The sequence below is a fragment of the Larimichthys crocea genome, chromosome VII, assembly GCF_000972845.2.
Source record: "Larimichthys crocea isolate SSNF chromosome VII, L_crocea_2.0, whole genome shotgun sequence".
NCBI classification, from domain to species: Eukaryota; Metazoa; Chordata; class Actinopteri; family Sciaenidae; genus Larimichthys; species Larimichthys crocea.
Window position 1 is genome coordinate 17,123,083 of NC_040017.1, and position 13,439 is coordinate 17,136,521.

General features: G+C 38.8%; 1 protein-coding gene across 1 annotated transcript; it reads right to left on the bottom strand.

Annotated features, from left to right (window-relative positions):
- Nucleotides 1-1,103: 1,103 nt before the first annotated feature.
- si:ch211-261a10.5 (potassium channel subfamily K member 13) lies at nucleotides 1,104-8,968 on the bottom strand. The gene is made up of 3 exons (XM_027280319.1): nucleotides 8,632-8,968; nucleotides 5,661-6,195; nucleotides 1,104-1,152 (listed from the first exon to the last, which is right to left on the bottom strand). The coding sequence occupies exons 1-3, from the start codon at nucleotides 8,966-8,968 to the stop codon at nucleotides 1,104-1,106; spliced, it is 921 nt and encodes a 306-aa protein (XP_027136120.1).
- Between the last annotated feature and the right edge of the window lie 4,471 nt (nucleotides 8,969-13,439).

The window sequence follows — 13,439 nt, forward strand, 5'->3', positions numbered from 1 at the left end:
GAGGTTAAAACAGTTTTTCACCAGTTTTCAGTCCAGGATTTTTTGGGTGGTCCTAAAGGGTGGCTCGATGACACGCTTTAGGACCACCCTGAGCATTGACATGCACCCCTAGCAGAGAGATTAATTTAGGAGGGTTTCAAAGTTAGTCAAGTCATTTTCTGAACTCTGTTGTTTCACTGCTCCCATGAGTGGGCTTGGCCCCCACAGTCCTGGAGCTGAGAATCATTTTTACCTGATTTTGACACCTAATTTCATAAACTTGTTGATATTTTTAATCATTAAAATTTGACCGGGTGGTAAATAACGCTTCCTTCTTTAGTCTAACAAACTTAGAACACTTATTTATTTTAACTTCACACAGACTTTAAGCTTGGTGAGTCAATATGTCTTGCCAAAATGCGCCTTTGGAGTCATACTTTACTTAAATCGTAAAATGTTTCTATATACAAATAGTACCTTTGACTTTTTATCAAAGAACCACATATTTTATGGACTGATGATTTACCCTGGTACGACGGAGTATAAGGGCCACATTTAAATAAAAAAACAACTTTGGAATTAATTGCGGGATCAAAGTCGATATTAAATATGGCAGCGAGTATTAATTACGAGATTAAAGTCGTTATTAAATATGGCGAGTAATTAATTCTCGCCATATTTAATAACGATTTTATTCTCGTAATTAATTTAAAAAATATATATATTTAAATTTGGCCCTAATACTCCGTCGTACCCTGGAGAGTTCATCCCGATCCAAGCTGTATTATTAAAATTATTATTATTGTGATATCATTTAAAAACAACTACTGAAAGCTCACATTTCCCATCTTATAATCTGTTATTGCTGCCTCAGTGCCATTTTGAAATTATATACTGTACATGTCTGTACAGTTTTTGTTGTGGTGCCTTGGTAACAACTTAATGAATGGATGAGCAAAGGCCTCTACATTATTGGGATAAGATAGTTGGATTTGAGTACAGGTTAAAATTTCAGTACACTGTGATGAATGATATTTTTAGGCAAGTCACGAATTACTCCAGCAGAGGGAGATATTGCTCTATTGCCTTCACAAGGTGTTGCACATACAGTGGGCGTACACAGGTCATTCCTCCGTGTTGAGATAAATGAATGGCTTCTTGTTTATGTCTGTTCTGAGGATGAAATAACACAGAATAACACAGCATTGAGGATGTGGTTGGAAAACTATGTTGGAAACTATGCTGCTATTAGAGCACAGTCTCTCTTACATTCCTATCATTTTAAAATGTGTTTTTTTAAACTCCCAAATACCAAAAACATCACCAAGCTGATTTCACTGTGGTCAAAGCCAGCCGCTCCAACATTTTCATTGCCGACTTGTGGGTATTAAACGTTTCTTTTAAACATATAAGTAGTGTTAAGATTTTATTTATTTATTTATTTTAAGAAATAAAGAAAGAGATGTGTCTCATACAGAAAGTGAAGCGCTACTGTCCTTGGCTCAAAATCAATGTAGGACAGTAGAGCTACGCTTGCTGTATGAGACACACCTCTTTTTATAGCATTTTAACACGTCTCATATTTTTTTTAATGAATTTTTAATACATGCACAATGCAGTCTCATGTCATACACTTACCACCTTACCACCACCATAGAGATGAACTTAATGTCTGTTGCGGGGGTGTTGCACGGGTGCTAATTAGACACAGAGCTCATGTGTCACATGGTTCTGTTAAGCAGCACCAGAATCAGCCACAAAATTCCCCCACATCTCTTTTTATAGTAACAAAGTACTGCGTGGCTCTACAGGACCTATTAGGGTCTTCTGTTTGAACTGAAAGAAAGAAAGCAAAGCGAACAAAGAAAGCTCATTAGTGTTTCTCTTTTACTCTAGGTATCTATCCACATGGGCCTTTTGTACATAAATATATAATGGCAGTGTGTATCCAGTGACATATTTTTATTGCCTTCCTCTTGCAGCATAGCAATCATGATAAATGTCCTCCATGTACTTAACCATTGTGCCTCCGTCTGACATTTCTGCCCATTTTTCTCAACTTTTTTAAAATTTGGTTATCATTTTGGCTGTGGGGCTACAGATACTATCTCTGTGTTTTTTCAGAAACACTTTACTTCAGCCAATTAGGCAGTGGGCAAGCATAGATTACATTCTTTTCATATGAACTATTATCCTGTTCTTGCTCTTAAGGAATTCCCCTGTGTGTGTTTACACTGCACACTGTTTCCACTTGAGCTTCATCACAAAGACATTTACCAACAGCACAGGAGCTCCAGACCATGTCGTGCCCTGAACTGGACACTGCTTGCACCTGCTGTCTATGCAAGGTGTTATCCTCACAATAACATATAGATGTCTCAGGCAAACAGAGTGTGAACAGCTGTCTAAGTTGCAGCCTATAGCGGCAGACACCACTGTACATCCAGGCGAGTGTCATCAGCATCCAGTTCAGTCCCTGTTTGATGATCACAGAGATGGCATTAAAGAGGGAGTAAGTGCAGCACACTCCCAAGAGCATCAGGAGACCGTTTGCAACCTGGTACGCCCGGGTGTCCTCATGATGCTCTCTTTGGCCACTGACAAAGTCCCCAAAGCCCACTGTGCTGACCCTCCATGGCTGAATAGAGAGCGGCAGCGCCACATGCAACCAGCAGAACAGCAACAAAAAGGATGAGTGTGACTTGATACAGAGATGGTTTCCGATCTTCAATTTTGTTTCCTTCACTGGCTCTGCATGCCCTCCAGCCCGCCATGTCCAGTTTGCCTTTTGTGGCACCAGAAAATCAGGAGGCTCAGTACGGTTATGACTCTCTCCAGGAAGAGATTGAAGAACAGTATAGTAGCAGAGCAGCCCAACGAGTGAAGACATTTTTCATGTCTGTGTATGTTGTAAAACTAAAAAATGGCCTAGTCATGAAATGAGAAGGTATGGATAGCTGTTTATGATGAGAAAAGCTATCAATACATGCATGAAAAAAGTGATTCTGAAAAATCACTAAATAATTATTCAAGTCCATCCATATTTTGCTTTTTTTTTGCAAATGTGTTCCTGCATTTTCCAGTCTATATGATTTAGTACAGGCAGCACAGTGGTGTAGTGGTTCGCACTGTAGCTTCACAGCAAGCTACCTGGTTCAAACCTCGGCTCCACCTTTCTGTGTGGAGTTTGCACGTTCTCCCTGTGTCTGTGTAGGCTCTCTCTTCCTCCCATGCACTTAGTAGGTCAATTGATGACTCTAAATTGCCCGTAGGGAAATGTTTTTTTGTCTCTATGTGCCCTGTGATGAGCTGGCGACTTGTCCAGTGTGTACCATGCCTGTTGCTCAGTCATCTGTACTGTAAAAAAAAGTGTTAAACTTCTGCATAGGCACAGCCCCACCGTGACCCTGATGAGCATAAGCAGTTACAGGTAATGTGTGGATGGATGTTTTAGTTTGTTTTAGTAGGTTTACATGTATTCATAGGAAGGATGTGAAAAATTATAGGCTGACAGATAAGAATGCGAACACATCCGCTAATGCAAAAGTGGAAATGAATCAGCTGCCATTGTGACGGCATTAAAAAGTTAATGTCTAAGTGTTGATGGATATTGTGGCTTCCCTCCTTCCCTTGTTTTTTTGGATAGCCTAATGACCGGATTAAATTCAAATATGCACTGGTCCAGGAGATGGAAATCTATTGTTAGCTTGTGACTGTTTTTCTGTCCTTTACAGCATAACTAAAAACATGTGATTTAGATTATTATGTTCAATTATTCAGCTATTTTTGAAATCTGTTAAACTTATTATTTATTAAGATTTTTATTTTGGCCTTTTCAAGCTTTATTTGATAGAGACAGCTGAAGAGTGACAGGAATGCAGGGAGAGAGAGACAGGGAATGACGTGCAGGAAAGAGCCCAGGTCGGATTTGAACCTTGGGCTTCCGCAGCAAGGACTGAGCCTTCGCACATTGGGTGGCTGCTCTACCAACTGAGCCAAACGCCAGACCTGTTAAACTTATTTATTGCTGTTGTTATGCAATGTACCACTGTTAGTCATTTAATGAGTAATCACATGCTCAATGTCACATTTCCTTACTTTAGTTATTTTTGTATACAACTTCCCTCTGTAATCTTTCTGTACTCTGATTCACTATATCCACTCTCACACTTATCGAGCCCATGGGAATTGTATTAAAATATTTTTTCCGGACTGAGTGAAAAGATTTATTTTTTTAAGACATTTATAAGGTCAACTTGGTGTCAATGTTGATGACCTACAGTAAGAGCCTACGCCTGAATCGCAGCTGTGCTAATACTCAGTACAACATCATGACCTTGAGAACAGTTCTACACTGTTCTGCACTGTTCTCTAACTATTTAGTTTTTGTTTTTTTACTTTTTTTTTTTTTTTTTTTAAATGACAATGTAACCCAATCTAAGCCAATCAGGCGTGAACAAATATAAAAACCAGTTCTTCCTTTCTTTCACATCTGGAGTCAAATAACAACAATATGAACAAACTGAAAAAGAAATGTGTGTGTGTGTGTGTGTGTGTGTGTGTGTGTGTGTTTAGATGAGCTGATTTTAGCAGGAAGATTGGCCCACCAGTTTGTAGTGACTCTATCTATAGGCCCAACTGAGACATCTGCAGCAGCTGGCCAACCCAGTTACCAGGCTCACGTTGGGCAACAGACGGCCACACAGAATGGCAGGATGTTCAAATGAGAGAGAAGGAACAGACAGAATAAGTGTGCTCTTCTCAGTGAATGACAGGGGAGTTATGAGATATACTGAGAAGGATAACCTACTGTTAAGGCAAACAGGGAAATGAGTATGAGTATTTAATGAGACAGAGAATGAGCTACGTTATAATTAAGCAAACAGAGAGGCTGTCCGCAATGACAGGAGGTCTGTTAACCTGTTTGTTAAAAAAATCTAGTGCAATAAACAATGGGTATTTAAATTAAAGACAGCCGAAGCTGTGCAGCGGACAGACGTAACACACCGTCGTTGAAATTATATGTGTTTGTCAGGTCTTTGTTTTTGAGTACAGCAGAGACAGAAGGCCATGTTTTTACTAAAGCACCTCTCCAAAGACACATGGAACGCAAGATGACCTTTGTTCACCCCTGAAATGATCAGGGTGCGCTTACAGATTCACACGCACTCTCTCATGCTCCTCTTCTTCAATTGCTGCTGGAAACTAACTAAACTAAACACACACACACACACACACACACACGGCTTCATAATATAACTGGCAAATATACAAGAATTTCATACATCGGCTTACAATGTGAAAATGCAGCGGAAACTCTGTGGCTACAGATACTATCTCTGTGTTTATTGAGAATTTTTTCAGAAACACTTTACTTCAGCCAATTAGGCAGTGGGCAAGCATAGATTACATTCTTTTCATATGAACTATTATCCTGTTCTTGCTCTTAAGGAATTTCCCTGTGTGTGTTTACACTGCACACTGTTTCCACTTGAGTTTCATCACAAAGACATTTACCAGCAGCACAGGAGCTCCAGACCATGCCGTGCCCTGAACTGGACACTGCTTGCACCTGCTGTCTATGCAAGGTGTTATCCTCACAATAACATATAGATGTCTCAGGCAAACAGAGTGTGAACAGCTGTCTAAGTTGCAGCCTATAGCAGCAGACACCATTATACATCCAGGCGAGTGTCATCAGCATCCAGTTCAGTCCCTGTTTGATGATCACAGAGATGGCATTAAAGAGGGAGTAAGTGCAGCACACTCCCAAGAGCATCAGGAGACAGTTTGCAACCTGGTACGCCCGGGTGTCCTCATGATGCTCTCTTTGGCCACTGACAAAGTCCCCAAAGCCCACTGTGCTGAATGCCACAAAGCAGAAGTAGAGCGACTCGAAGTAAGTCCAGCCCTCCATGGCTGAATAGAGAGCGGCAGCACCACATGCAACCAGCAGAACAGCAACAAAAAGGATGAGTGTGACTTGATACACAGATGGTTTCCGATCTTCAATTTTGTTTCCTTCACTGGCTCTGCCCTCCAGTCCGCCATGTCCAGTTCGCCTTTTGTGGCACCAGAAAGTCAGGAGGCTCAGTACGGTTATGACTCTCTCCAGGAAGAGATTGAAGAACAGTATGGTAGCAGAGCAGCCCAGCAACCCATAGAAAACAAGCAAGACCTTTCCTGTCACGGTGGATGGGGCCGTCACTCCAAATCCTATGAGAAACACTAGAGGTTAAAGTTCACATATATAACTTTGTGTGAATTTTACTGCTATTGCTGTGAAATTGGTTTAAATGTTTGAAGGTTATATAATGACTAAGCATGTATGACAAGTGAAGACATTTTTAATGTCTTTTAAGGATGTCAAATGTTTAACTGTGTATGTTGTAAAACAAGGCCTTAGTTATGAAATGAGAAGGTATGGATAGCTGTTTATGATGAGAAAAGCTATGCCATGAGCATAAGCAGTTAGAGGTAATGGGTAGATGGATGCTTTAGTTTGGGTGGGGAAGGATGTGCAAAAGAATAGGCAGATAAGAATTGTGACAGCATTAAAAAGTTAATGTCAAAGTATTGATGGATATTGTGGCTTCCCTCCTTCCCTTGGTTTGTTTTGGATAGACTAATGACCGGATTGGATTCACATTAGCACTGGTCAAGGAGATGGAAACCTATTGTTAGTTTGTGACTGCTTTCCTGTACTTTACAGATACGTGCTCTACGTGATTTAGATAATTATCTGCAATTATTCAACTATTTTGGAAATCTGTTAAACTTATTTTTAACGCTGGGGTGTCGTTTAGCTCAGTCGGTAGAGCATCAGCCCTATGTACAAAGGCTCAGTCCCCGGCAGCCCAGGGTTTGAATCTGACCTGTGGCTCTTTCCTGCATGTCATTCCCCATCTCTCTATCCCCACATTTCCTGTCACTCTTCAAGCTGTCTCTCTCAAAAAGGCCAAAAAATATCTTTAAAACAAAAATGTATTTTTAATGCTGTTGTTGTGTGATGTACAGCTGTTGTTGTTTATTAATTGATTGCCTACGCCTGGATCGCAGCTCTGCTAATATTCAGTACAACATCATGACTTTGAGAACAGTTCTATAAATGCCATTTATTTATTATTTAGTTCACAACAATACAAGACAACAGATTATGATTTGTTTGTTTATTTGATCATTTATTAACACAAATAGTTGTGTAGGTCATAACTAGACTGGGACTGCACAACAACACATCAACATTTTCCTGAACAGTAGCTTGGTACTTCTAATTTATCAGTCTAAATGTTACCACAGCCTAGCTGATGTTAATATTTTTTTCTGAGCCAAGTTCGGAAACAACTTGTTAGCTTTGATTTTCCATTTCTCTAATTTGTCTTGGTCCGCTGAACTCGTTTGAGCACACTTGGAAGTTTGTGCTAAAGTATCCAGGCTTCTTTATTCATAGTTCACCCAGGCTGACGATCATTCATAGTTTAAGTATAATGTTATTTGTGGGAAAAAAAATCATCTTCATTTTACAAAGTTTGTTACAATTAAAGATAGATAAAGGTAGTTAATTAAATTAATTTAGAACACTTGAAGGAGTTAACTGTTATACACAGACATGCAAGAAGTAAATAGACACCTTTAATTTGAATATGAATGAAGGTGTCTATTTACTTCTTGCATATCTGTGTATAATCATCTATAACAAGCTTTCATGAATCACAAAAATGTCTTTCACACTCACAGGGATAGATCACAGCATTGCTATGATGACCAAACCTCCGGTCCACCACTAAATATGTCAAAGCCCTTTGAGTGGGATTGCTATCAAAACCAGAAGGAAGGAAGGAAGTCAGAAAAGGCCACCCACACATCATGGTAATGATTCCCACCAGTGGCAATAAATGAACACAATTGTGAATATATATTTAGAAATGAAGGCATGGGTCAACAAATGTGTGTTGAATAAAAGAAAGGAAGGAAAGGCTGCTCAAGACAGGATACAAACGTGGGAGTTGTTGTGAATCATGCAAAATGTCAAGTCACGAGTTCCAGACGTTATTTCATCATCAAATGATTACAATCTGTAAATACGGAAGTTGTTGTGAAAGGGAAATTGATTCAGGCTCAGTGTCATTTGTTTCCATCGTGACAGAGAGTGTGCCTAAAGATAGTGCATATGATTGGAGGGCTGTAAATTGATTGCCAGCGATGTAGCTGGTTTAATCTTTATCTTAGAAACACCTTTGTCTTCTATAGGTTCAGGTGTAATATTGATTATGATTTGTTAAATTGCGCGTAATTGTTATAGATTTGTGTGACTTGGACATGGTATTGATTGGTTGTCAAGGGGTCCTCAGTGTATCTGAGTATGCTGAATAATTGGCATAACATTTTGGCTGCTGCAGGCAGAATTATTAAGCTTTCACTGAGGAATGGGGAATCTAACGTAATTAAAAATTTGCACATCACCTTTAACCGTAAAATCATAACAAAATCATAATCCATGTTGCAATTTGTAAGAAAATAATCTGCTAAGCCACATGTGAATGTGATGTGATTTGAATAAAATAACTCTGAAATATCCATGATGCTATGCAGGACAGTTAGGTTATTGAAAATGTATTCTCTTTTCTTTTTCTCACTTCTTCTTTAACTCACCAATAGTGGAGACTACAGTTCCCACAAAGTAGAAAGCTCCTGGGATGTCCCATAGCGCTCTGCCTTGTTCTGTCCGTATGCCAGCAGTCCGAGCTTCCTCATAGTGGTGCAACAGAGATTTCAGGTCTTCACAACTAATGTTATGTTCATAACTGAAGTCCCTTAGCCTCTTTTCCCAGAGCTGGTGGGCCTGTAGCTCCGCTGGTCTCTCCAGGGAAGAAAATATGGCAGCACCAGCCAGCATGTAAAGAGCAATAAGCACAAAGAGCAGGTAGAAACGAGCGGTTTTCCTGCTGGGGATCAGGCATGGGCAGCAACAGCAGAACTCTTTCTTCATTGTCACTTGTAAAGATTTTTCTTCTTTGTCTGCTGTAAAACAATTTTATGTTCTAAGCAACAGAAACAAGATAAATTACATTTGCTCAATTGTTTGTTAGCATCACTACAGGCGAAGTTGTTGGTAGTCCAGTTTGCTCTTCTTTTAAATTATCTAGTTAATCTATTTTATTTAATGCAATTCGCATTACTTACAAGACAACCGTTTCCCCATCCGAAAGTGTGTTAGTAACAGTTGCTTCTGGGTCTAGAGGTGGTTGTAATGGTAGCTTTAATGATCTGTGTATGGTTACAGCTTATCACCAGCTCAATAATCCATCTTTACTGTTCTTTTATGAGCCACAAACATACACAAACATTCACTCCTGCTCTCCCTTAGTCTTTTTTTTTTTTTTGGTCAACATAAGCAGACTAACATAAAACACACAATATGTGTATCTGAGTTTGTTTCGGGGATCCTGATCCTTGCTTTCTGGTCCAAACTCACTATTATCATCATTTTATAATATATTTATAATGTATAATCATTCATTTCCAGTTAACCAGTCCAGTTTTTTTCTTGACTCTTGACTTGTTTGGTTATATCAGACACTATGTAAGTCCATAATTGCCTTCCTGGATTGTGTTATTTTTTCCAGTATTTCTGGGTGTGTGTGACTGACTGGAATCAAACAATATAAAACATTAACTCCAAACTTAGAACAAAGGAGAAGGCTTGATGAGTCCCATGATCATTACTGCATTCATGTATTCTGAAGAACTGAGGGTTGTTCTTTGTTTATGACTACATAGCAAAAGGGGATATTGCTAGAATTATTTGGCACGTATTTGGGGCAGCCACAAAATACTTATAACAAGTCGTCAGACAAAACAAATGTCCAGGCTCGGACTGGCAGTCTGTGCTACCAGGTAAATGCCAGATGGGCCGGTCCATCTCGGCCACACAGATGTGGGAAAGGGCCGCACAGGTCGGAAGTCAAACCTGGGCCTCCACTGCGAGCCTTCGCATATGGAGTGGCTGCTTAGGCTACCAAGCTAAACACCACCCCTATATGTTCAAAGTTAATTGTTTGCTCTGTAGCTAAAATCAGTGCTGTAAGTAGACTGTTTAGTTTAATAAGGTGTAGACATGTACAACATGATCTTCATTGAGCATACTATGTTCTGTGTTATTTATGGGGTATTTGGGGGTTCAGTATGGGTGGGTGGGAGAAAGTGTTTTGGGGGCGGGTTCATCAGTCCAATGGTGGGCCGGTCCAGAGGAAAAATGCCAGGGGCGAATTTTGTTCCCAGTCCAACCCTGCAGATGTCTGACAACAAGCCAAGAATACAATATTGTTTCAACTTACTAAGTGCTGTACTTAATACAATGTATAGTAATCCTGCACAAAACAAGAACAGAATAGTGGGCAAACAGGTAACCCTTGGTGTATTGTGTTCTTCTATGTTGCACATTATATGTTCTGTTTTATATATATGTTGTTCTCACACTCTGTAATAACCCATCCACCAACGTTGTTTGGTATTCCAGGAAAATGGTTGTTTTTTCTGCTAATTTGATTAGTGCCATATGTTTGCCTCACAGTCTGCCAAAAGTAGTCCTTACCAAGACAGAGTGAAAAGAGTGATACCAAGGCCAAAGGTGGTTGAAACTCTCAAATATCTAATGTTTTGCTCCATCGATAATAAACCCATCCAGTCTTTGTGCCAGTTCTCCATGCTAAAACAATTTGGTTTACGTTCTTTCCAATTCAACAAAATCATTTGTTTGACTGACAGAAAGGCCAGGGTGACAATTCTATGTACCATCCTAGATTTTGCAATGTTCAGATTCACACCCAATATACATGCCAGCAGGCAGAGTTTTATGTCCAGGCCAAGTACACATGACAAACTTTCAATAACCTTTACCCAAAACCTCTTTAAAGAAGGGCAGTGCCACAGCAAATGCATAAGTGTACTATCCACTTCACAGCCATGCTATCAAAATTTAGATAATGTGCTATTTTATTCAGATTGCGAGGTGTAATATATGCACTATGTAATATCTTTATCAGTAAAATCTTATATCTGACATACTTTGAGTACTGCGTCCCATTGTTGGGAGGAAAGAGGTACACCCATATTATGTTCCCTTTGTAGTTTAGTTTGGGAATTAAAGGTTTGATAATAGATTTTATTTATAAATATGACAGAAATTCTGTCAGTCCAAATTATAGTTTAAAGTTCTAATTAAAGTCATTAAATGGGGTACTTTTACGCTCGCTAATCACTTGGTCCAACTGATTTATATTATGTTGCTGCCATACATTATTCCTACCGCCTGCAGTAAACAAGGGATTGTTTCACAGTGGGCATAATGGTAAAGATATTCCACTAAAGTTCAAGCGCTTCTGGAGGATTTTAACTATATCACATGAGAACTGTAGGACTGGGTTGTTTATTCTGGAAATCACTTTGCTGAGCTGTTAAAGTTATGTCTTTATTATAAGCTTTAAGGATGTTTTCCTGTAGCTACTCCCAACTGCCACTCTCTCTAACACTAGTATAGGCCCACTGAAGGGGGTATCTAGAATTAAATGCTATATAATATTGGTATATATCTGGAAGTCCTAATCCTCCTTTAATTCTTGGGTTAATTAGTTTTTATTACTAATCCTAGTTTTTCTTTTGTCCTTCCAGAGAATAACTTGTTTATTTCTTTCATACCCTTTTATGGTCGTAACACCAGCTAGAGGGAAAGCGGTGTAGAAGACATGAGAAAAGCCAACCTTGGTAATATGTTAATTTTTATGATCTTCCCCAAAGGAATAGGGGTAAAACTGCCCACCTTTTAATGTCTTCCCTGACAGTTTTAAGAAGTTCTGGTGCATTGGTGTTAAATGGAGATCAGATTTTAATTTCTAAATCTATCACACCTTTGGGGCTCCACTTGATGATCTGTGACGATGCAGCAGACTGTTACATTTTAATACTGATGTTTCAGGTAGTACGAAACATTCACATGTAACACTGCAACCCCTGATTGTGGTATGTATAACCACAAGTCTGACAGAAATCAGAAAAAGCTATTACCTTGAATAGAAATACATGAAACCAGCACCTATTTTAACAGTTATGTTTAAAAGAAACAATATGTAACTGTACAACATGATCGCACAATTTTGTGTTCATGATCTGTATGATCACAATCTTATGTTTCCATTATCGCCCTCCGCTGACACATGACGTCTACGAATAAAGACAGGTACTTTTAATTCTCTCAAAATTTATTGAGGCTGAATTTCCACTTTGGGGCCCCCCTGGTGCCTGTGGGGCCTTAAACTAACAGCAAGTTTAGCCTAAGTCAAACAGGTTTCATTATAATTGTTATATATATATATATATATAAATACATAAAATATCCTGATATATATTAAAAATAAACAGACAATATACCAGTCATGTTAAAAAAACACATTTAAACATGCATCATTTATAGGATTTATAATATATTTAGTTGGTTATACAGAAAAAACAAACAAAAAGAAAAAACATTAATACTACTCAATAATACAACAATAGGGGTCCTTATAGCATGTTTATATCCCTGACATTTTTTTAAAAATAAATTCTCATGAACTCCTGGCTTCATCAATCACGACATGAAAAATTCATTATTCACATGTAAACATGCATTTGTTACAGGGAAGGACATGTGTGCAAACAGTCGCTTTTTGTAGTTGAGTACAAAAATTAAAGCAATACATGTTATCTGGTAGCTGTTTAGCTTATATGCTATCAGCTGCCATGACAGCAAATAAATCAGCTACTTTTAGTCTAACGTACTCTCCTCAGCTTGTACTACTGTAGCTTTTGTTGATCTCTGGAAATTAATCCTTTTGGTAAACTTACAAGTTTAACAATTAATATTCACCAACACTGAGCACCATGTTAATGTAGTGATTACTGCCTTTAGTAACAAGCATTAAAACATTGTTAATACTATGTAATGCAGTAATGTTATGCTACATTTTGTAAAGTTGGCTTATTGTGACTGTATGGGATGTCTTAATGCAGAGTCTGGGTGATGGCAGCTAGCTTTCATCCAGCAGGTAAGGAATACACCTCTGACTCCTGCAGCTTCACTATATGGAGAGGACTCCACAAAATAATTACTATTCACTAACTAATACATTTACAGTGCAGAGTATTGCCGCTGTGTCCTGGGCACTTTTTAAAAAATTTACATTCCTTTATAATTTCACTTTAATGACTGGTGGTCACTGGTGATTTAGCTATGCAGTTGGCTTGTCCTGAGCCATCCACCTGTATCTCTCCGCTATAAGTGCTAAGTGCTGCTGTTTTTTCTGGGATATCAGGTTGCCCCTGAGTTTGTGGTGGCTATGTCAAAATTGACCTTTGAGTAGTATAACACATAACTGCTCATGACGAGTGATGATGATGAGCTTTTAGTAAAGTCATCTAAATAT

What these genes read in the sequence shown, in the direction of transcription:
- si:ch211-261a10.5 (XM_027280319.1), bottom strand. Translation starts at nt 8,968, where the DNA reads ATGAAGAAAGAGTTCTGCTGTTGCTGCCCATGCCTGATCCCCAGCAGG. An exon ending in AACTGTAGTCTCCACTATTG is followed by an intron (nt 6,196 to 8,631) that starts GTGAGTTAAAGA and finishes TGTTTCTCATAG; the next exon opens with GATTTGGAGTGACGGCCCCA. An exon ending in CTGATGACACTCGCCTGGAT is followed by an intron (nt 1,153 to 5,660) that starts GTATAATGGTGT and finishes TTTCATCCTCAG; the next exon opens with AACAGACATAAACAAGAAGC.